The sequence below is a fragment of the Alternaria arborescens genome (assembly GCF_004154835.1).
Source record: "Alternaria arborescens strain FERA 675 chromosome Unknown contig_5, whole genome shotgun sequence".
In the NCBI taxonomy this organism is placed as follows: Eukaryota; Fungi; Ascomycota; class Dothideomycetes; order Pleosporales; family Pleosporaceae; genus Alternaria; species Alternaria arborescens.
Genome location: NW_021167860.1, coordinates 1,308,597 through 1,331,054, shown reverse-complemented (window position 1 = coordinate 1,331,054; position 22,458 = coordinate 1,308,597). Strand labels below are relative to the sequence as shown.

Below are 22,458 nucleotides of genomic sequence, written 5' to 3'. Positions count from 1 at the left end.
AGGTATTGCGGGTACTGGATTGACCCGAAGAACCAACTGGACCATGAGCAGACTGACACAGAATGCGCCCATCAGGTAACAACTCAACAATCTAGGCCAAGAACTCGTAGAGCCAGTCGATCAACTCGGGCACCCATGTACCCTTCATAGCTTGAGACCCCTACGTCCTAATCATACAACGACCACAGCAACACCCGCGTCTAGACGCACCGAGATATCCTCCCTAGTCTTTACTCCACAATCTCCACATACGTCACTCGAGCAACCAGGTCAGTCAAGACCACCGTTGTATGTAACGTATAAGGTCAGCCTGTGACGGGAAAAGAGAGGGAATGACCTTGAACATTGGCATCAGTAGAAGACGGTGTGCCTGGTATGGTGTAGAGGGCTGACCTTGCAATGAGGAGGACGGGACGTGGCCCGTGATGAATGGCTGCATGTCAAAGCTTGACTAGAGGTCGTTGACGACGTTTGTGCGGCCGCCTAGCACGGACGTTATGATGAGAGTCAGTCGGCATCGCGAAAGTGCGATGTGGTGTTTATGCGGTGTGGGACATAATAGCATAGTTAATCATACGGGTTGCCTTGGAATCAGAAGACATGAGCGACTTGGGCCGCAACGAAGCAGGCCAGTTGAGATCCGTATGTTTGCACCGCATCAATTGAACTATACTAATTGATCATGACATGGTCAGCGCTGTTCCAGCTCCTGCAAACATCATGTGTCGCAACCTGTTTCTTTGAACCCTTAACGTCTGCCGCAGACTACTGGCAGGCCCGGATATTAACCATGAGAAGGACCAGTATGAACAGATATGTACGTTCGTAGTATGTACAACCTATATGGTCGACTAGATAAATAATTACAGCAGGCGAAAGCGCGGGCTTCTGTAAACCAAGGACTACCCATCTAACATGAAGTTACGCCCATGAAACAACCAGTTCAACGAAGGAACATCCTAGCGAACCCCAGACCCAGACACGCGAAAATGCCCAAAGGCGAACAATGCGGGAGTTAAAGAAAAAGCGCTGCAGGTTTTCCTCATGCTCCGTGTTTCCATGGTAAAAAAACCCTATATTCCCCAGGCGATGGATGCACGGCCCGCTTGAGAACGAAAGGAGAATCGTCGTAAATGTGTAAAAATATATATATGCATAAACATGAAAGAAAGCGTAACGCATGACGTCATGAGAGCATACTGATGCTCAATCAATGGCCAACGGGCAGCCAGGTTCTGCGCTCGTCCATACTTCTGTTGGTGCGGCCCCCTGGTGTCAGAGGAATCTCAACGCGCGCTCGATCGTTGCGCTCTGGATCGCTGTCTGAGTCGTATGCGTCAGACAGGCGGGAGAAGTAGTCGGCTAACCCACTCGTGGGTGATGCGATGGTTTCGTAAAGGGGAGGTGGAGTCTCTACGGGTGGAGGTGGTTCTATTTCTGAGAATGCGGGTGGGTTGAATGATGGTACGCGCATAAGATGAATGGGTCGTTGTACTGTAGAGTCATTCGGTCCGCCAATATGCGCTGCTTGCGGACGAGTAAGCGTCGGTGTTGGTGTTGGTATCACTGCGTCCGAGTTTCCTCTTGAGCGGCCTATTGAGCTCAGAGTTGGAACAAAGCTGGTTGGGGAGTTGCGCCGGGCTGGTGCATTCGGGCATCCGCACTCGGGTACGCGCGTGCTGCTTAGGGCTGGTTCAGGCGACGAGTATGCTGGTAGTGCTGTGTTCGCCTGCGTAGCTTGACACGAGAGAATGTGGAAGGGTGAGTCAATGGAGATTTCGAAGTGTCTTCTCTTAGTTGGGTCAGTGGCGTCCGGTTTCGAGAGGCGCATGACAAGCTAGTAAACTGTTAGTATGTAAGACGCTGAAACCTATGGTTGAACATACCTTGATCCAATGGTGCACCTGGATATTCTGGTATGTCGTGTCGAAGTGTAGCTTTGATGACTTGTCTTTCTCTTTGAGGTTATGGCAGCTTGGTAGCTGTACATTGAATTCCATCTCTGTAGGACCGATGTTCGCGTCGCCACCAAGGTCACCCAGAAGGTTTGTAGGGTCTTGCACCTGCACGTCCTCGCCTCGTGAAGCAGCCGCTCGTTGGTCGTATGGAACACCACCTCCAGAGACTATTCGCATTGTGCTACCGGGGAAGGTACTGGTTGGTGGGCCGTCTGCACGTTTCTCGAATAATTGGACCTTACGGACCGGCTCCATTCGATGGACTCGCTTGTTGTTGCAGAAATACTCGACGTTCTCAGTGACAAACACCTTGATACGATGACATTGCACCTTGGCGAGCGGGGTCAGCTTGAAGGCAATGGGAACCTGTGCACCGAGTGGGAAGGATTTGCCAGAGATGACTATGTCGTAGTGTAACTGGTCTTCCCAGCTGCGGCTAATGGCGATAGGCTCAACCTGCTCCAGTGACCCCTCCGAAGGTGCGCGGATCAAGGTGACTTCCTTTGTTCCAATAAGGTTTGTGCGGAAGGCACCGGCGCGTTCGACAATAGCTTCCAACTCATATTTGACTGAACCAAGGTCGACATCGATGGTCTCGGGAAGGTGGCTGTCTAGCGGTAACTCGAAGTTGTACATGTACTCTCCAGGGTTGAAGGTCCTGTAACCCTTTTGTGCTACTGAAGGGCCGCCTCCAGGGGTGTCGCCCTTACCGAAGCTTCGCGATTGATTGACTTGTAACGATAGTCGTTTCGCCTCCTTTGTCGTTAGATTCAGCGAAGAGTTGTTTGGCGATCCAGTCAATCCACCAGAACCCTTGTAAAGTTCCACATGATCTGCGCCAGTGCCATTCTCGGCGTTGGGGAATTGTGAATTGAAAAATGGCCAGGTGTGGCTCATCAAAGTGTCCACTTCTTCGAACTCAACTTTCTTTGGGGGAATGCCTAAAGAGTGTTAGTTTTAGAATGGCATAATGTAGACGAACGTACCTTCTGGCCACTTAGTCGTCGCTTTGCCTCTGAACTTGAGCGTAACAGCCTTGAGTTTTGAGGGTTTGGTGATCTTCAGACATAGTGTTCCACGAAGCATCGCTGTGCTTCGCTCTGCATGCTCAGCTTGCTCGAACCCCCGTAGGAACAAGACCGGCTCTGTGAGTTGCACGTTGACACTGACACCACCACCTGAAGCCACGGGCTTCTCCTCTGGTACGCTCTTTACGTTGGTGATGATGCTTTTTGCGGATGCGCGGCCGGAAGACCAATGTGACTCGGCGACTGATGGTCTGGGCATGCCTGGTGCAGCCATGGCACCTCCAATTGCGCCTACGGCGCCACTACCAGAGTTCCTGGTAAGCGACCTCATGGTGGCGGTCTGGGAAGCTGGAACTGAGGCAACCGAGTTGCGATTGCTGCTGGTAGTACTTGTCGACGATCGAGGCGTAGGAATGTCTGTGGTTTCGGTATTGGAAGAAAAGTGGGTGTCGATAAACGACCGTAGGAAACGTTTAGCGCTGTCGCGTGGGACCGCCAGCTTTTCTGTAAAGTACGACTTGCTAGTCGTTTGGCGTCTCCGGACACGAAGTAGAGTCGGATCAGGACCGACGTGTGCGATGTGAATGCGGTGCGGTCTACGATTGCGACCTGCAAAGATGCCGCGGTACGTTCGCGGAGGACAGTCCAAATGGTCGGGGAGGTATCGTAATCGGCCACGTTCAGAGTAGACTGTGTGGTACTCTGGCATAGCGACGATGCGTTAGTGAGGTCAAGGGCAGGACGGGAGAACGATCAAGGTGTTGAGCAAAGGCATGCAGCGCGCCGAGTCTTATACAAGGTGTAATTGTAGAGGTCGAGAACAATTTGGCTTGTACAACTCCTCAGAGTCATGAGAGGGGTACAAAGGCTTCTTGGACTAGGTAACCCAACCAGGTTCCATGTGGATGCTTTGGGAAGGGACGATGAGGTTGGGCGCTACTAGACAAAGGGCCCGAACGCGGTGAAGGGGGAGATGAGACAAGGACTCACAGAGGGAGACAGGGTATCAAAAAGTTTGGTGAGGCTACCTAGTTAATGATGTGTAAATGCGATCAGCACGACAGGCCACTGTAGTGCTGTGGAGCGGTGAGGTTGCCGGTGCGTCGGAAGCGTGCGGGAATACCCTGTTTGGAGCGACTGCGCTGGCGACGAGGGGAGGTTTCTGGTCAGGACAACAACGGCGAGTAACAGGGACTTGCGGGTGTTTTGAAGTGAGTTGCAGCTAGCCGACTTGCAAGCATGTTACGAGGACGCGAGCATGTCAGACTAAGTCAGTGCAGGGACGGCGAAAGTGTACCGGCGTCGAGTGCAGGGAACAGGACGGATGACGCGGACGGTGTGCAGTGCTGCTGGTCGGCGGGGTCGCAGCAACTGGGATGGTGGATTTGAGATGTTGCTTAGCAGAATTGTCAAAGTGGAGAATGCAGCGGTGCCAGATGGGGCAAGGAAACGTTCATGAGCACGTCAAGCAGCGTAACAGACGAGTATTCCCGCAGCGGGTATATGAAGTGCTAGCTACTAGGAGCGCTATGGGAGCGTAGCTTGCGCGGACGGAGGCTCGGATACATTACATCATCTTGAGCACCAAGAGTTTGCAGGACTCGATGCAGGGGTGAGATCTCAATGGGCATCTACTAAGACGTGCTTCTAGACCCGTTGGCGGATAGCGACCGACTACGGGATACCCGGCACGGTACTTTGATCGACGACGACATGGCAGGCTTCCTCCCACGACTAAGCCCGCACGGATGAGATTACATCTATGTAGGCGAGCACGAGCACGCGCTCATGGAGAGTGACGGGATCGCTTAGACCCCAAGCTCCATAGCCACGCTGTCCCTGGGCAACGCGCAATCTCTCAAGTGTCAAGACAGACCAAGCGATTGATGCCCTCTGACTATGCATGGACGGCGGGCGCCTGTGCCTTGATTTTGCAATATTGGAGCAGTTTGATAGAGCATGCCCGGGCATCCTGCGGCATAGCGCGACTGCAACCACACAAACAGGGCGTCAGCGCGTTGCGTCCCACGATCGCCGAAAAGAAAACAGCAGACCCAATTGCGTAGGGATCAGCGCCTGGGGTTCTGAATCTGGAGTTGCAGCAATCGTGAGTGGGCGGATCGGCGCAGAGAGCAGGGCGGGCTGCCAACTCAGCCGCCCCCAAGCTCAAGGCCAGGAACGAAGCAGTCGTCATTCTGGCTGCGGTGGGTACTCGGCAGTGGAGGAGAAAGCTTTTTTTTTTTCGTGGCATGTGGCGAGGTTCGGATCATCTGGGGATGGTCCAAGATGGGAAGCAAGGCGGACAGTGCGGAAGGAGTAGCGAGATGTGGCCGAGACATAGGGCTTCCACCGCCAGAACCCACGTGACCGCGAGTGTGGCTTCCCCGCAACGCGTGGGCAAGACGAGGCTTAGCCCAGACGCGCTTTCTTCGGCGTTAAGCACACGACACTGCGACTTTTGCAGGTGCCCACCAGTGCCATGGATGCGAACGATGTAGGCTACGGTGCGTCTGACACGACCGCCATGCGTTGAACGCAATCGCTGACTCTATGTAGGGACAGCCCAACTGCCCCTTGCTGGGGCCATCCTCTGCTGCACCTCCATCGCCCCCGAGCAGCGCGTACGTCCACCAGTATCCTCACATCTCGCCCGCTCTGACAGCCGTATAGGCCAAACTCGCAGCCATTGGCGCGCAGATGGGCGCGACCATCAAGCTCGATCTCACGTCCGATGTAACCCACCTCATAGTTGGCAGCACCGACAGTGCCAAATACCGATATGTCGCCAAGTCGCGCGACGATGTCAAGGTCCTGTCCCCAGAATGGCTCGAGGCGCTGAGGGAGGTGTGGATGGCTGGCGACGACATTTTGGACATGGCCGCGCTGGAAAAGGAGTACCGCATGCCGACTCTCGCGGGACTGAAAATATGCCTCACTGGCTTCGACAACCGTACGTCGCCCGCTCTACGTACATAAGACGATACTGACCAATTCAGCTGAGCAACGGAAGCGCATCCAGGAGACTGTCGATGCCAACGGAGCCGAGTACCACGGCGATCTCACCAAGTCCGTCACCCACCTCATCGCCGCCGCACCATCGGGGAAGAAGTACGAACACGCCCTGAATTGGAGGATGAAGATTGTGGCGTTGGAATGGCTCGACCAAAGTCTAGAGAGGGGCATGGTGCTGGACGAGGCCCTCTACAACCCCACCATGCCCGCCCAGGAGCGAGGGAATGGTGCTTGGGATCGCAAACTGCCCGCCTCGCCCGCTCTGGGCAAGCGCACACGAGACGCAGAAACAAGCCAGGCTCTGAACCCTTTTCGCAGGAAGCTGCGTCGCTCGGCAAGCACCAAGGTAGGAAGCCAGAGTGATGCCTTCTGGGCAGGCATCACGGCGCCCAGTTTCGAGCGACAGCTAGAAGAGGATGAGTGGACAGAGGACGTTGCTACTAAGCCAGATAGTACGCGTACAAGCACTCGTACACACACGCCAGCGGCCTCCATTCATGACAACGATACGCTTACCGAAGCGCAACTTGATGACCATGCAGACAGTCATGAACAACATTTGCCACCACAACCCAACGACGCGTCCCAACATGATGGAATTTTTGAGGGTCGCGTCGTATGCACTCATGGCTTCGATGTAGAAAAGGTTCGCCATTCTCCACCTCAGATTCTAGACCTCACTGACGTCTCCACTAGACAAACATTTTGCGGCAGCATCTCGAGAGCAACGGCGCGCACGTAATGCGCGTGGCTGATCTCAACAATGCCTCATCCGAAGATCTACGGCGAGGCTACTTTGTAATACCCCATGACGTTGAGGTCGATTTGACGGCACTTCCGGAGCGTGCCGGTTCACATCTCAATCTGGTCACTAATTGGTGGGTGGAGCGCTGTCTCTATGGAAAACGTCTAGTAGACCCCGCGAGTGATGTATTGAGTCGACCATTCCAAAAGCTTACTGTTAGTGGTAAGTTTGCGCATCACTGTTGGTTTATTGGTTGCTGACGTAGCCAGGGTTCTCTGGCCTGACCATCAACTCCACGGGCTTTTCCGGCATCGAGCTGCTGCATGTGACAAAAATTGTCACGCTTATGGGTACGGCTCCTGCTCCGCATCCATTGGAATGATCTGACAATCTTGACAGGCGCCTCGTACGATGAACAGCTATCTGCAAAGACCTCGGTTGTGATCTGCAACCCTCCTACCGTAAACACTCCGAAACTCAAATTCGCTACGGACAAGCGGATACCCGCAGTACATGCGAGATGGCTATGGGATTGTCTGAGCAGTAGTCGGCTGCAGTCGTATGCCGAATATCAGTTGAACACGCCAGCACCACCCCAGCCACAGAAGGCGAAGCAGAGATCTGAGCCTCAGGATAGTGCGCCTATCGCGCCGAGTCCTGAAGAGGAAAGCTTGGAGCTGCGTCAGAAGAAGCAACAGCCCACCAAGATCGTGACGAAGCCCCAGCGCCAACAACGGCTGCAACGGCCTGGTGCTCTTGCTCTCGCTCAATCAGCAAACACCGCACCTGCATCAGCAACAGAATCGGTGGCTAACGCTAATGACGATGCTGACAATGTAACCCATGATGACGAGTCTGCCACACATGGATTGGACGGTGCAGCATCGTACCCTCTCCAGGAAACCAGCGCCAACTCCCCACGTCGTCCATCAACATCTTCGAACGCTTCAAAACCATTCTCACGATCCCGGAGCTCATCCGCCGAGTCACTCATAGCTCCCGCACCCCGCAAGTCAAAGCTTGGTCAGAGCAACACTGCCCCAGATTGCGTAGTTCCTGATCCGGAACCCGACTCAGTGATTCCGGCAGGTACCGAACCGCCGGCTCCACAGGAGGCACCAAAAACAAAAGAGTCAATAAAGGAACCCAAACCAGAAGAAAAGGATTACTCTAGCATCTTAGCTCAGCTCCGCGCGAACCGCAAAACTGCGCCAACGTCAGTTGATCAAGCACCCGGCAAGACCCGTCAAAGACGGCAATTAGGTCGTGCCACGTCTACGCGGTCCAATGCGTCGGCTGGTGACAGCTCCGGGAAACCACCGATTGAGGAGGAGAACGAGAGCACGGTGCTTGTAGAGGAGTACCAGCCTAGTCAGGAACTAGGTTGGGACTCTCCAGGTGCGGCCAAGGCCAGAGAACAGATGATCAGAAAGCTAGGTGGTACTGTACAAGATAAGAGTGTAGCAGTTGAAGGCATTGGGGTTGTGAAGGATGTAGGAGGTGCGACAGGAAGGGCAGTGAGGAAGAGAAGGGGATAAAGACTCCTGGCTGTATCTACATATAGTGCATGTACGAGGACTTGTTTTGGATTCCCCGCATTGCATGGCATGGCATGGCGCAAAGCATAGCGAGGTGTTTTGGTTAGGCAAAGGGCATAGTGTGGCGTTCGTAATACCATTTTAAGCATAATAGATCTTGTCATATCCCATACGTCACCTTCAACCTTCTTTCCAAGTGTCCCTTGGCTGTTATGATCTCCTCACCCAATCCATCCTCTCTTAGTCCCAGCCTCTTTCTCTGACTCCTCAATTCTTCCTCCCCTCTGTTGCCAAATCGCTCAATTGCCGGACTAGGCACAGCATCCAACCTCGCCTCGTCCAGCGGATGACAGAAATACGCCATACTGTACCTCTCTTGTCCACCCTCGAATGTAACACGATGGACAGTAGATTTCAACATTCCATTCGTCCAGTAACACAGCAAGTCACCTATGTTTACCAAGATAGGAGGATATTGGTTAGTCGATGGGGATGGATCCACAGGCACGGCTCTCCAACCTGAAGGCGTAGACAGCTCAAGACCGGGTTGGCCCGGGAGTCGGAAGAGAAGAGTGAGACTGCCATAGTCTGAATGTGCGCCTGCACGAATACTAGTTTCGCCTTGCGTGGACTCTTTTCCCTGGGATAAGGTTGGCGGGTAGTATAGCATGCGGAAGATGGTGCCGGACAGGCCAAGGGATTGGTCGTGGCGGGTGCTGAAGTAATGAGGATCGGGGATTTGTAGGGCGGTGTTGAGGAGAGAGAGTATGTTTGTGCAGAGGGCATGGCATGATGATTGGAAACGTGATATCAGTTCAGACGATTCTCGGAGTGGTGAAGGTAGGGGTTGAAGGGTTGGGTTGGGAGGTCCGATGTTGAAAGCTTCCTTTGGGTCGCCTTGCTGTTGATGCTTGTATCAACACTAGCTTTCTCTCTGTTTGTGATTTGACGAGACTTTACCTTTTGGCCTTGGGGATCTAGTGATTCGCCTTGCATTTGAACCCAACCCCGGTTTATGCCGCCAGCCTTTTCCGAGTGGATTGCGAATTCCGATTTGTGCTCCTTGGGGGCGGCGAAAAACCCTTGGGACTATACATATCGATGAATGAATCCGTTCTCGTCGGCGTGTTTGAGACGACTCACCACCTTGAACATGTCATCGATGTCTTGTGGTGGAATGGTCACACCGTCATTCTTGATGTAGAGAAAGCCATGGGTAGAAGCTGCGTCCAGTACCTGCTGAGCGACTGTCTCGGATGGCCTGGAGATGTCGATGACTGGTATGGGGCCTTGGTCGTTTTCGGGAGGAGACATATTGAATGACTGCGGATGTAAGGTGCGAAGACCTGGAGGTGGGATAGGTGAGGGGCAGAGGTGAGGCGGGATTCAGGCACTAAGAGAGCTACAGAGGGAACAGAATCAGACGTCAGATATATCCGGATGCAGGCCACTCAACTCGAAGTGCCTGATGCGTCGTCCGAATATCCACTCGGCACAACTCCGTCTACTTGTATGCCCTAATGGCTTGTACCTGAGCTAGCGCCCGGCTGATCAGGGATTCGGTAGTCGCCAAGGCGTGGAGCTGCGTCGGAGCTTCCAATTTACTGCCCCAAACCCCCGCAACCACCGCTACGACATCAGTACACGTCGTCGCTACAGTATTCACCGTAGACGACTCTCACAGCATTACTCGGAGGCGCAACTCTGCTCTTATCCACTCATTACCACCCGTCATTACTACAGACTCGGCCACCAAGTCCACGCGCGACTGGCACCATGATCCGCGACTTCGTGCAATGGACGGCCGCATTCGGCGAGACGGGCGAGCTCGAACAGCTGCGCAACTGTCGCGTAGGCATTGAAGCCGCTGAGTACCTGAACCAGCGCATCCTCAACCACCCACGCGCAAAAGAACCGCTTGTCCCAGCCCTGGGCGGCCTTCCACTGGCCCTGACACAGCACATCCAGGACGACCTAGCCCACTTCCGCAGCTTCGACATCGAGCCCTACTTCGTCTTCAGCGGCCTGGACATCACAAAACAGGAAGATCCTTTCAGGCAGAAGACGGAAGAAGCAGCGGTGAATATCAATGCCTGGACTTTGTACGACAGCCACGAGGCCGAAGCCTCAGTCGCTAAATTCGGACAATCAAGTACGGCAACCGCTATGAGAGGGCACTGTATACCCTACTGACTGCTCTTAGCCTATGTCACGCCCGAAGACCTCTTCCGTGCGCTACAGTCTACCCTGACCGAACAGAACATTCGCTGGACCGTTGCACCCTATAGCGCATGGGCCCAGGTTAGCAGTTTCCGCATAGTCCATGGCAATGGCTGATTGTGTCTAGTTGGCATATCTCGAGAAGCACGAATATCTTCACGCCATCGCCGGATCGTCCGACATCCTCATCTTCGAGTGCGCCAAAATCATCACATCTTGGGACTTCGAATCCCGGCAGTTCAGCTTCATCCGCCGAGAGAAATGCGTGGCCGACCTGTCCAAGTTCGTCGGCGCTCCAAACATCTCAGACGACATCTTCCTCGACACATGCATACTCGCTGGCACGCCGTTCCTCCCAACCCACCCCATCCTCGATGCGCCTAACAGGGCTGAGCTGATCAAGCCGTACAGCGCCATCAAGACCATCATGAGCAATGGCCAGTCTGGATACTCTGTGGTAGTCAACAACAACGATGTTCCGCCGGCAGGAAAAGAATATGTCACACGATACCAGAAAGCACGTTTGGCTGTAAAGAACCACCCCGTCTACACGGAGGAAGGAAAGGTCGAGCCCCAAAACTCCGCGTCTATGCCCAATGATGCTGGTCAATATTTGGGTCAGAGACTCCCAGATGAGATCCTCCACTACATGTCGAAAGGCCTCATCAACCCACGTATACTTCAATGGCGTACTACCTGTCAAGTATTCGAAGTCCCCCCAATGGATGGTGGCAATTCCCCAGAGTACAAGGAACTCGTCAGCTCCAAACTCATTCCGCTGCGAACACCGGTCGTCAACCTTCTCTCCAGCTCTCTGCATAACTGGTACCGACACCAATCTCTCCATCAGACACATTGGTATTCGCCAGTAGACCCTAACGGTAAACGGCCGTCCACAACCATCCCTGTTGAGAAGCCATCGGAAGCACAGGCTCCTTTGATTGTTGACACCTGGAACGTAAAGGAAGCTACATTCAAGGATGTCATCGCGCAGTACAAGGTCAGTAGAGCTGTAGCTCAGTCACTGAAATAGTACTAACGCTTGCAATAGGATTGCGGAACTCTCGGTGCAGCCATTCTATCGCTACAAAACACTGATTTCGTTACCAAATCGATCGCTAAGAAAGACCCCAAAAGCCCGCTTTCGTCCACTTCCGAAATACTGTACAACTCAATATGGCGATTCCTTGCTCTACGGGAGTATGTCGATACAAAGACTCATAATCTGACACCTTGGGGTAAAGTCCTAGTTTCCGTCATAGAGGGTCTGAAGGGCAAGAAGGAGCACGAAGAAGCTGCGGTGATTGCAGTCGAGCTGGTACGGATGGGTCTCTTGACCTCCGATATCGACATGTTCTCTGCGTACAATGGTGCACCGATGCGTGGTAGCAGTAAGTACAACGAGCCTGACAGGGTTTTGCACAACTGACAGCTACACAGCGAAAGATAAGAACTCCAACATGCTAGTGTCTCGTGTTGCTGGCCTAGGTATTCTTCACCACCGCCCGATTGGTTTTACCGGCCCTCTTAGTCAGCATCTACTTGGTTACAACTCTATTATCAACGTTGTTCGCCAAGCGCTCCGAGATCTGGTTGAGGTAGCAGCCACACAGATGTTCTGTACTGGTTGTTGCAATCGGCATGCTGAGATACCAGTCATTGCAATGAAGTTAGTAACCTAAACTGTTACTTATCTGCGTGTTATACTGACATCTCCTAGGCTACCTTTTCTACTCCCCAACAACTGTGCACTCAGTATAGCTGTCAAGTCATACCTCGATGAACTTCTCAGCAACGATGCCGATCCAACTGCCCCCGAAACCAAAGCACGCGTCGTTGAAACAGCATCATCACGCTACTTCCCGCAATCACTCAACCTCCCCGACGATCTCAAGTCAGCATTCTCACTATGGGATGCTATATATGCCGGCGTCAAGTCTTCGAACAACTCTACTATACCAGAAGCGACTAAGCAGCTATGGGCAGAGACAGACAGCTGGCTCTCTGAACGGCGATAGAACCGCAAAAAGCATCCCTACACGGGTCTGGCGATGGTAAGAGATGCTCTCGAGCTAAGTCGCTACGCCATGAGGGCTCAAGAAATTCGGCTTCTCGCCGTCACAGGTGCCTTGAGAGGTATGGAGTCTTGGTACGCCGCATACGAAAACAAAGTGGACGATATGCATGCCGTGTACAAGCTCCTCAAGACAGTCGACAAGCTGATGGATCGCCATCACGGAAGACGGAGATGTCGTGGTGTCCATAGGCTTAGTCTATGATACCGTAGAAGATAGCAATACTCAAACTCCATCGAATTCCTCAAGTCTTGCTTTGGGTACAGAGATGATCAGGTGATATTATGGTAAGAACACAATCGTATTGAGTGGGTTTCATTCCGTCATACAGACAAAAGATATGGACGGGCTAGATCCTGATCTTTACACAAGTCTACAGTACAGAAACGGACGAATGGTCTCCATCCTCGGTCTCCTCGTTAATGCGCAAACCTGAAATCTAACCTCTTCATTCCCTCATCCTTGGTGTTGATGACATAGTCCTCTTGCTCCTCCTTTGTCATAGCGTTCCACTGTCCTTCTCTCACCTTATTCCTCCAAATATAGAACGCCTTCACACCATAAAACAAAAACACGTTATACACACAGACACCAAGTAGTATCTTGTTCCCCCTGCGGTACAGTGGTTGATCGTCATCGCGATAAATGTTTGTAGCAATGATGTTGCCAGACTGAACAAACATATTGTAGAAAGCCGCTGAGACAGCACGCGTACGAACAGAGTTCGAGTTCTTTGCATTCCAGCTTACGAGAATAGCATGGCAGTAAGGGTAGGAAAGAAGACCGGTAAGTAGTGCATACCGGATCCAGGGGTTTGCGCTAGCAGGCAGGACAACTAGAGCGAGGAGCCAGGGGAAGATCCAAATATTTGAGAGACTGGATATCATGGACCGTTCTTTGAACTTCTCAGATAGCCAGGTGACAACTAGAAGTTGGACTGCGTAGAGAAACTGGCTGGGTATGGCGAGTAAATTAGCTTCGAACACAGAGAAGCCAAGTTGGCGAAGGATGTAGGAAAGGTAGTTCTGAGGTGGGTTCGGTGGAATGTAGGCTGTCAGGCCGATGAGGTAGAGGGGCCATTGCTCCCAGTCGCAGGCTGCTTTCCAAAGAAGTGGGAGGCCGATCGCTTGACGGTTATTCATGTCGCCTTTTGAGGGATCGTCGCGGAGGATGCGGTTCACGAGAATGTGCTCTTCGTGTTCAGTGAACCAGCCGTTTTTGCCACGAAACCAGTGTTTAGTTTGACAGGCACCAGGGGGCATAAGACCAAAGGAGAAAATGCCGATAACAAGCGTCATGGCGCCTTCGATCAAGAACCTGTCAGTGTTAGGACCAACATGAGTCGGATAACAGTATGCGCAAAGCTCACAGGTATTGCCAGCCACCCCAGCCATTGAGTCCTCTCATCTGTAGTATACCCGCTGCAAGCAGTGATCCAAAGATGTTGCAGGTACTTAAAGCAGTCCAGAACCATGCTAGGCGATACGGAAGTTCATTCGACTTGTAAAAGTACGTCAACCAGAGGACGATATCTGGGATGAAACCGCCCATCAGCAGGCCGAGGATGCACCTGATGAGGAAGTAGTGGGCCTTGGTTTTCATGGCGCATTGCGCGGCACTGACAATGGACCATGTGCAGATGATCGTTGGAATCCATCTGCTGAGTCTTTAGCACTTGAAGCTTGATGAAGAGACGGATGAGCAAGATGAACTTACCGATCAGCACCAAGCTTCTTGCTAATTAGGCCGCTGGGTAGCTCTGCAAATAGAAAAGAAGCAAGGAAGATCTGGTCTCGTATTAACCAATGTTCTAGACACAACATCGTGCATGAAGCGTACAGTTTGACCGTAGTTGTAGTCATTAGTGTTCATACCTGTAGTTCGTTAGTGTTCAGTTTGTAACCTTGAGCCCAATGATACTCACCCAGATCTTTAAGCAAGTTATCCGAGATTGCTCGATTGATATTCCTGCGATTCAACTCCATAGAAATGAACATGATCCATGCCCAGAACATTATCCGCCAGTCGAGCTACAACCGGGATGTTAGTCTTGATGCAGTGTGTTGTATTCTCTTGCTTACTCTCTTGACAAGACGTTTCTCTTCTTCGGCTTCCCATGTATACTGTGGGTTGAATCGATGCCGTCCTTCATATTCGGCATTTTCGTATTTTCGACGCCAATGCTGAGCTGTAGCTGGATCGCTAAAGGGGTGGTCTGCAGATGAACCATAATGTGGTAATACCGACTTGGAGGCTTGTGACGATCCCGAGTCTGAAGCTTGTGCAAAGGGAACCTGTTTTTCTACTGGCGTAAATGCAGCCATGGCTACGTCTAAAAGAAGGTAACGGTATTCGTCTCGTGATTGTTGTTGATTTGGCTAAGACCAATCGGTCGGTACTGATCTTTGGGTGTACCAGGAAAGCGTTATAAGAGACCGGAAATGCTCATACCCAGGTACTGCCTATACAGATGATGCAACTCTGGGTACAGTTGACAACATGCGCTAAAGACAAAACCCTTGCTGCTCAATCAAGGCCACGAAAGCCGAGAAGCTTGGTTCCAAAAGCCGTAGATAAGAAATGTGGATTGTGCGATACAAAATCATTCTCAAGTATAGCATGCTAGACTACCTATCGGCAGCGATGCGCTCCAATGCAGCACACCTTCTCCACATCGTCTGGATCCATTCAAAATCCTTCAGTGATTGCGTAGGGTCGCCCAATCCGAGTAGAGTACAGGAAAAGAGCGCCTTGACGTGACAGGTGCATGCGACAAGTCCATCATATGATAGGATGTACTTCTATAACGCCTTAAGGCGGCCGGGTGGTTCAATCGTCGACTGAACGGTCGTTCATCGAACGCATACCATATGGATATTGGCACGTTTATTCTCAAGAAATACTCTTGGCTCCGTGGGGTTGGCGCAAACCGTCATCTATCAGGGTCGAAATCAGTTCTCTGCGAGTGGGACCCGTCTTTGATCGCCAACGGATAGCCTGTCAAGAATGCCATGCATTCTAGCGAGGTATGTTGTAAGAATGGCGGTAATGTCGTCAGTCACTGCTGGCATCGCCCACACATAATCCTCAGTGTAAAATCTTTACACCTTGGCAGGTTGCTGAATCGATTCGAGTTTGGACGCGCTTCGAGTTTTTTGAGTTCCGGTGTTGATGCTGAGATCAAAAGTGAAAGAGAATGAAGGGGGCTAGGAATCCGCCACGCGAAAGTCGCGTCGCGTCTGGGTCCACGCGTTCTCACTTTCCGCTAGGGATAGGACCGACAGAAATACTACTTCTCTTCTGTCGCAATCGCCAAATGCTCGAGCACAAATGTCTGCAGCGCGTTATTTCCGGATTAATGTCAATGCCAGCCATACGACCCTGTCGAGCAGCACGCCATTCTACCCCCACATGTCGTAGCCTCAACCCCGCAACACATTGTCCGTTATCGCGCGCCATAGGATATCATGATTGCAGTTGGTGAATGCAGGCATCATTATAGCTGTGCCGAGAGCGATTGCGCCATACTATCCATGCGATGATGCATCAATGCTAATCTGCAAATCGAGAAGCTGTTGTTGATCAAGCCGTCCATGAATATGTACCCGGTAGTAGCAAATGTGGCGAAGTAAGTGTAGCAAATAAGTGTAGCATGGTCTACTAAGATATGCATTGTGAATGCTGCCCTAGAAGTCCATTCCAATATCGTCTATCATGGCCACGAGCACCTCTACTGCCACTTTCACTAAGAGCAATGACCCTACAGCACAGCATGGATACCCACGCGAACCCTTGAAGTCGAAAGGTGTACTGAATGCATATAAATCGTTCGAAGTCACGCCGGTCATCGGTCGCGAGTTCGTTGATGTGAGCCTGAAGGAATGGTTGCGCGCACCAAACTCTGATGAGCTGATACGCGACCTTGCGATTACAAGCAAGCTTCATCTGACCATTTCAAAAGTTCTAACAGCTAACAGGATGAACAGTCTCTCAGCGTGGTGTTGTCTACTTTCGCAAGCAGGATGACTTGACCGATGAACTTCAGAAAGAGCTGGCACAACGTCTCGGCGAGCTCTCTGGTAAGCCAGAAACATCAAAATTACATATTCATCCAGTCAGAAATGCCGGAAACCGTCTTGGGGGCAACGACAATGAGATCAGTGTCATCAGCTCAGACCTGGCGAAGCAGCTCTTCAAGGAGAGGTCACAGAGCGGCAAAAGTGGCTGGCACAGCGACATCACTTTCGAGCCAGTACCAAGCGACTATGCGATCTTAAGGATGACTCAGCTACCAAAATCTGGGGGCGGTAAGTTTCGCGAGCAGCCAGAGTCCTGGCGCTGTGGCTGAACTTTCTTTAGACACTCTTTGGGCCTCTGGATATGACCTTTACGATCGCCTCTCGAAACCATACCAGAAGTTCTTCGAGTCTCTTACAGCGACATACGCGCAGCCGGATTTCAATCGTGCTGCCAAAGAAAATAACTTCCCCGTTTACACCGCTGCGCGAGGTGCACCGGAGAACACTGGCGACTCACTGAGCGCTGTTCACCCCTGCGTCCGTACGAACCCCGTCACAGGATGGAAGTCTCTCTACAGCGTCGGGCACCATGTTCAACGTATCAACGAGTTGAGTGCAGAAGAATCAAAGCGCACTATAGATTGGTTTCTACAGCTCATTACTGAAAACCACGATCTGCAGATCAGACATAGATGGCAGAATCCAAACGACGTGGCGATCTGGGACAACAGGAGCGTGTTACACACCGCGACGTATGATACCGACGGCCAGGGCCCGAGGAAGGGGTTTAGAGTTGTCAGCTTGGGCGAGCGACCATATCTGGATCCGCAAAGTACGAGTAGGCTGGAAGCGTTGAGGCTGGAGGAAGGACAGTAGTGTGCCGTGTGCGCAAGACCTGGATTAATTGAATGTCATCTTAGCTCCAATGGAAGAGATCAATGAAATCTGAGCCAACCAAGCGATACTTGAAGAAGTGTAGAGCAAATCCTTCGTAGGCTGCTACAATCACGTGCCATCACATGACAGCTTTTGTGCAACGCGAAACTGCCCATAACACGGGACATCCTATCGCGCAACACCCACCTAAAGGCAGCTTTAATCACGTGATGTCACATGCGTCTTGCTGCCTTCCCCCTAAGTTCACCTCGTGGTCTATTCTATCGTCTATATAAACTCTCATCTTACGCCCTATTCATCTCTTCATACTTACCAGTCAGGGTCGGCGAGCTCATGCTTTCGCATAGACCGACTTGGATCAGCTGCATGGCACCATTGTGGTACTGGTCTTGTCTGATGGCTCCGTGTGGGCGGTCTCTGGCATAATTTTTGTGGTCTCTTTCATTGATCCATCACACCACGGCGTGAGGGTTGAGGAAGGAGTGGATAATTTCGATAAGTGCATATCGTGATTGTCTTTTCAAAGTCGGTGCGTGACTCAACCCAAGATGATCTCTCTGAGTTCCGGTTCTAATGCGTCCCAGAATTCCTTATGTACGATACCCAATCCACGTCTTTCAGCGATATTTCCAACCCATCGGATCCACATGACATTGTAGAAAGATACGCCCCCTTCATCACTTCGTGCTGTTGAAGAAAGAAGCTTTCTGTTTTTCCCAAAAGACATTATCGGCCACCCGCGTTGTGCTACACGCTCTGGAAGGGAGGTTTCGGCTGCTGAGATGGCGATGAGCTCACAAAGGCTGCCGCGTGGAGGTATGTTTTCTTTAATATTGCACATCAGGGTAAGATTGCCCACCATCTCCTCGCCATTGCACAAGACCATCATCATGCGGTGTGTTTTGTCGCAAGTTACCGTACACCCGAATGTCAGTGTAGCGCACGGGGCGAAACAGTGGAGAACGGGGGCAGATGGGGTGTGTATCTGGCGCTTGGCAGAGCTTACTCCGGGAAGAGGGAATGAATACTTTCGCGAGGAGAGAATGTTCGTAAAGTAGTCGCCATTAGGGTGGCGGTGTCGCCTCCAACCCGCAGGGAGTTGTCTACAGGAAGAGTCTCGGAAAGCCTGGTATTCATAAAAGCCATTGAATCCTGCGTCTATCCCATCTGCTGTATCTGCCATCCGGTACTCTGCCACAGATCTCAGGGTTGCAATGGGAACCCAGTCTGATGAGTGATTCGAATCACGAAAGATGTTAGCGTAGAAAGGGTACCAAGCAGACAAGCAGTCTATGATACCGTCTTTCCAGCCCATACATGACCAACTAGGTTCACCCTCACGTCTCAGCACGAAATCCTTAGGTAACCAGAGCAACGCAATGTCGAAGAAGAACTTCGGCATGCCATAGAGTATACCTTCTGGGAAAGTGGCATTCATGATCTCTGTAGCGCCTGCAAATGCTGCCCGAGCGTCTTTCTCATATGTCAGGTGCCGTGAAGAAAAACTCTCCAAAAGCATACCCCACCGCCCAAGCGATGGTATCGTAGGGATCAATGACATCATACCCATTGGTACGCCAAGATGCGGACGCTCTGCTGGCCATTCATTTTCCTCAGTGGTGTGGATATCTTCTGTACATCTGAGCATATGGATGCCCTCTCGCCACTCACAGCGTCCACACATCCAGGACACAGCGCTGCCAAATATGAGGAGACGACGGGAGAACAGAGATTCTTGAAACGTCCAGCCCCGACTCGCCCATTTCGAATCTTCTGGGTAGGCACTCCATAGATGGGAATATGATTGGGGACTAGGGATTCGATTCTTCGAAGGACCTCCGACACCTCTTAGGCCATGATCTGCGTCGTTTCCATCGGAAGCAACAATCGTAAAGTCGGCACTTGCGTATATGCGAGCCATAGCCCGCAATGTGATTTCCATCTCTTCTGAACATGCATCTTGAACGATGGATAGACAATCCACCCACACATAACGCTCACCTAGAGCCTTGGCCAGATATATAGCATCTCGGATCGTATCAGGAAGCACTATGCCGTTTTGCTTGTTGTATAGGGCCCCCGGCTGTAACAGGATGTCGATGTTTGATCTCTTCGTCTTGAACATAGGCACGGCACCCCACACATAGGAAAGAGCAACGTAGGTAATTGGCGACGAAGTGGATAGAGTGACAAGTGAGCCATTAAATACATCAACTAGTGTTAGACGATCGATGTGCTGCGCCAAGGTCCCCGCATGGTCGTCATTGCAGCAGTCGCCGTGTGTATTGCGACAAGCTCGGCGCCAGTTCCGGATGTTTTCGAGATCAATTGTGGATTCGATGGGTACAGAAGACCCTCTGGCATAAGTTGAAAGCATCTCGATTAGGGACAAGGAAACTTATAGGGCTGGGGCTAGCGATGGGCTGGACTGGTCGCTGACCAAAGACGAATAATCTTAATCAAGGTGCAAGGGTAGACGAGAAGCCATCAGAATTCCATGAAGTAAATTGAGTGTTGAGCGCAGGCGAGGTTTTTGCAATGAATGCTGATTGGCACATGCGATTGTAGACTTTCTATGTCTGCGCAAAAGCGGGGTTCGTTGCATGGCCCATTTGCGGCTGATAAGCGTTAAGCGTCTCTCGTGAGTACGGACATTGATTTATTGTTGATTCGCTGTCATGAGCTGCAGCAGCCTAAATCTTGATAGAAAAGGGCGCCGTCGAATACTTTGTATATCCCGACTTATTCGTCAGCGATATGCGTGCCTGAGCGCACGATGCTTCGAGATGGTGGGTGCGGCTTGTACCATATATCCGCTTGCTACGACTTCAAAAGAAGTCGAATCCGTTCCACCAGATATATCCAAGCACGGCGGCTGCGCTGGTGGCTGCAAAAGGCAGGCTCATCTCCACAACACTCCAAATCCAGAGTGTGCCAATAGGGGGCGCCGACTTCATGACATAGAAATAGCCATGCTTATTGCCCGAGTATACCAAGTAGCAGCCTGCTACGACGGAACCTCCGAAAAACGTAGCGTCTCGAAGTATGGGGAATCGGTATGAGAAGTCGACGTGGGTCAGGTAGACTGCTAGAAAAAATACGGGCCACGCTGTCAGTGCCCGCCACATGATCTCATTCCAGAGTATGTCCTCGCGGTATTGGCTGTATACGAGGACGTCGAGCGTGAGGTGGAGTGCTGCCATGGAGACGGAATAGAGAATCGAGTCCCCAAGGGGACCAATTGGGGGACCATCATCGGCCGAGGCAGAGGCGGATGATACTGGCACTTTGACAACTCGCGTCCTACCGTTCGCCTTGTCTAGTTCTCTCTGCCTCTCTTCAGCCAAGTCGAATAGTGTCTTGCCTGTTGGCTTGGAGAAGTCGGGGTGCTTCAGAATCATCTCGACGCCGTCTTGGTCGATTTCGTTGGTGGGCTGGAAGCCAGTTGCAGCACCACTCCTAGTTGCATTGGATTCTTTGGCGCGTCGCTCTTTCCGGTTGCCGGCAGACATGGTGGTAGATGTGCAGAGGAGTCGAGTGGTAGGGTTGAGCACGTCGCGTGTTTGCTCGAGAGAATCTCCAAGATGACGTGGGTCAAAGCTCGCCCCAGGACCCCAGTGGCTTCCAATGCCGACGCGCTACCTCCCCTGGCTTGAGTTTGTAGACAACAATTGCGGTTCCAACATATTCACCGTGTACCCTGTATGCCATTACTGAAGATGAGCTGGACTGTCTGGGCCTCGGTGCCTGTCCTTATTTTCGTCTTCTGGATGTATACCAGCACTCTCGGCGCTTCGTTCCCCACATTACAAAACAAACGCATACTACTGTTGATAGCGCATCCTGACGACGAGGCCATGTTCTTTGCCCCGACTTTGCTGGCATTGACGCGTCCAGAACGCGGGAATCATGTCAAGATACTGTGCTTGAGTAGCGGTATGGCATGCACATGTCCTGTGTATTCTCAGACGCGACCACTAATCTCGTACAACAGGGGATGCCGATGGTCTTGGCGAGATTCGTAAGAAAGAGCTGGTCAAAAGTGGGCTGCAGCTGGGAATCGGAAGTAAGGAGGATATTCTCGTTGTAGAAGACAAGTACGCACTGCAATGCAACGCTGCATGGCTTCGACATGCTGATCATTGCCCAGGAACTTCCCAGATTCCATGACAGTAACATGGCACCCTCGTCTAATCTCCAATCTACTCACCACCGCCTTCGCTCCAAACATGACCTCAATCTCTTCCAAGGAAGCACCGCAGGCGACCGTTGACGCTATAATCACCTTTGATGCACACGGCGTCTCCGACCACCCCAATCACAAATCACTCCACGACGGAGCGCATACCTTTTTAAAGGCACTCATGCACCGACACAGTGGGTGGGAGTGCCCTGTCAAGCTGTACACTCTCACCACTACCTCCATATTCCGCAAATATCTTAGCTTACTGGACGCGCCTGCTACAATCATTGGCGCAATCATCCGGAAGAAGGAGCTTGGAAGCTTCCCAACTCCACTCTTGTTTGTCAGCTCGCCGGCCGGTTACAGGACTGCCCAGAGGGCCATGACCACGGCACACGAAAGCCAGATGCGCTGGTTTCGTTGGGGCTGGATTTCCCTATCGCGTTACATGGTGCTCAACGACCTGAAGAAGGAGTAGTTACCACAATGTGGAAATGGCTTTGGGAAATACATTATCATCATCAAAACCTTTGTGGACCGGATTTCAGGTATTCCAATGAGGCTATAAACTGCCCCATTTTAGGTGCGGCTGAGGCCAACGGACAAAGAACATCTCAACGTAATTTCCGGACCCTGAAATCGTGTTAGATACCAAGAAAGGCAACTGGCGGAACACGGCAGTGATGCCGCGGCCAAAAGCTCCACCATTCGTTGTGCCTGAGGAACCTACGGATACGCGGGCTTGGAGGTCCGTGTGACTTGACGTGCGTCTTGCATTGCACA

The 22,458-nt window shown here is 51.9% G+C and overlaps 9 protein-coding genes across 9 annotated transcripts; 4 read left to right on the top strand and 5 right to left on the bottom strand.

The window, feature by feature from the left end:
- Window positions 1-1,210: 1,210 nt before the first annotated feature.
- Window positions 1,211-3,317, bottom strand: AA0111_g3152 (hypothetical protein; the record flags this gene model as incomplete). The annotated part of the gene is made up of 3 exons (XM_028649005.1): window positions 1,211-1,837; window positions 1,887-2,899; window positions 2,945-3,317. 3 exons carry the CDS (start codon window positions 3,315-3,317, stop codon window positions 1,211-1,213), a joined length of 2,013 nt encoding a protein of 670 aa, XP_028509250.1.
- A 1,566-nt stretch (window positions 3,318-4,883) lies between these two features.
- On the bottom strand, window positions 4,884-5,180 carry AA0111_g3151 (hypothetical protein; the record flags this gene model as incomplete). The annotated part of the gene is made up of 1 exon (XM_028649004.1): window positions 4,884-5,180. The coding sequence occupies one exon, from the start codon at window positions 5,178-5,180 to the stop codon at window positions 4,884-4,886; it is 297 nt and encodes a 98-aa protein (XP_028509247.1).
- Window positions 5,181-5,465: 285 nt separating this feature from the next.
- AA0111_g3150 (hypothetical protein) lies at window positions 5,466-8,281 on the top strand (the record flags this gene model as incomplete). The annotated part of the gene is made up of 7 exons (XM_028649003.1): window positions 5,466-5,490; window positions 5,543-5,607; window positions 5,657-5,936; window positions 5,983-6,644; window positions 6,695-6,965; window positions 7,013-7,093; window positions 7,143-8,281. The coding sequence occupies 7 exons, from the start codon at window positions 5,466-5,468 to the stop codon at window positions 8,279-8,281; spliced, it is 2,523 nt and encodes an 840-aa protein (XP_028509248.1).
- Window positions 8,282-8,441: 160 nt separating this feature from the next.
- Window positions 8,442-9,595, bottom strand: AA0111_g3149 (hypothetical protein; the record flags this gene model as incomplete). The annotated part of the gene is made up of 3 exons (XM_028649001.1): window positions 8,442-9,182; window positions 9,242-9,370; window positions 9,425-9,595. The coding sequence occupies 3 exons, from the start codon at window positions 9,593-9,595 to the stop codon at window positions 8,442-8,444; spliced, it is 1,041 nt and encodes a 346-aa protein (XP_028509552.1).
- A 462-nt stretch (window positions 9,596-10,057) lies between these two features.
- AA0111_g3148 (hypothetical protein) lies at window positions 10,058-12,519 on the top strand (the record flags this gene model as incomplete). The annotated part of the gene is made up of 6 exons (XM_028649000.1): window positions 10,058-10,433; window positions 10,485-10,582; window positions 10,629-11,501; window positions 11,553-11,892; window positions 11,942-12,170; window positions 12,222-12,519. The coding sequence occupies 6 exons, from the start codon at window positions 10,058-10,060 to the stop codon at window positions 12,517-12,519; spliced, it is 2,214 nt and encodes a 737-aa protein (XP_028509551.1).
- A 476-nt stretch (window positions 12,520-12,995) lies between these two features.
- Window positions 12,996-14,900, bottom strand: AA0111_g3147 (putative transporter; the record flags this gene model as incomplete). Its single annotated transcript, XM_028648999.1, has 6 exons — window positions 12,996-13,893; window positions 13,946-14,236; window positions 14,293-14,363; window positions 14,416-14,450; window positions 14,501-14,606; window positions 14,658-14,900. 6 exons carry the CDS (start codon window positions 14,898-14,900, stop codon window positions 12,996-12,998), a joined length of 1,644 nt encoding a protein of 547 aa, XP_028509450.1.
- A 1,390-nt stretch (window positions 14,901-16,290) lies between these two features.
- Window positions 16,291-17,471, top strand: AA0111_g3146 (hypothetical protein; the record flags this gene model as incomplete). Its single annotated transcript, XM_028648998.1, has 3 exons — window positions 16,291-16,443; window positions 16,571-16,883; window positions 16,936-17,471. The coding sequence occupies 3 exons, from the start codon at window positions 16,291-16,293 to the stop codon at window positions 17,469-17,471; spliced, it is 1,002 nt and encodes a 333-aa protein (XP_028509449.1).
- A 2,849-nt stretch (window positions 17,472-20,320) lies between these two features.
- On the bottom strand, window positions 20,321-21,004 carry AA0111_g3145 (hypothetical protein; the record flags this gene model as incomplete). The annotated part of the gene is made up of 1 exon (XM_028648997.1): window positions 20,321-21,004. The coding sequence occupies one exon, from the start codon at window positions 21,002-21,004 to the stop codon at window positions 20,321-20,323; it is 684 nt and encodes a 227-aa protein (XP_028509452.1).
- Window positions 21,005-21,211: 207 nt separating this feature from the next.
- On the top strand, window positions 21,212-22,153 carry AA0111_g3144 (hypothetical protein; the record flags this gene model as incomplete). The annotated part of the gene is made up of 3 exons (XM_028648996.1): window positions 21,212-21,428; window positions 21,487-21,589; window positions 21,643-22,153. The coding sequence occupies 3 exons, from the start codon at window positions 21,212-21,214 to the stop codon at window positions 22,151-22,153; spliced, it is 831 nt and encodes a 276-aa protein (XP_028509451.1).
- Between the last annotated feature and the right edge of the window lie 305 nt (window positions 22,154-22,458).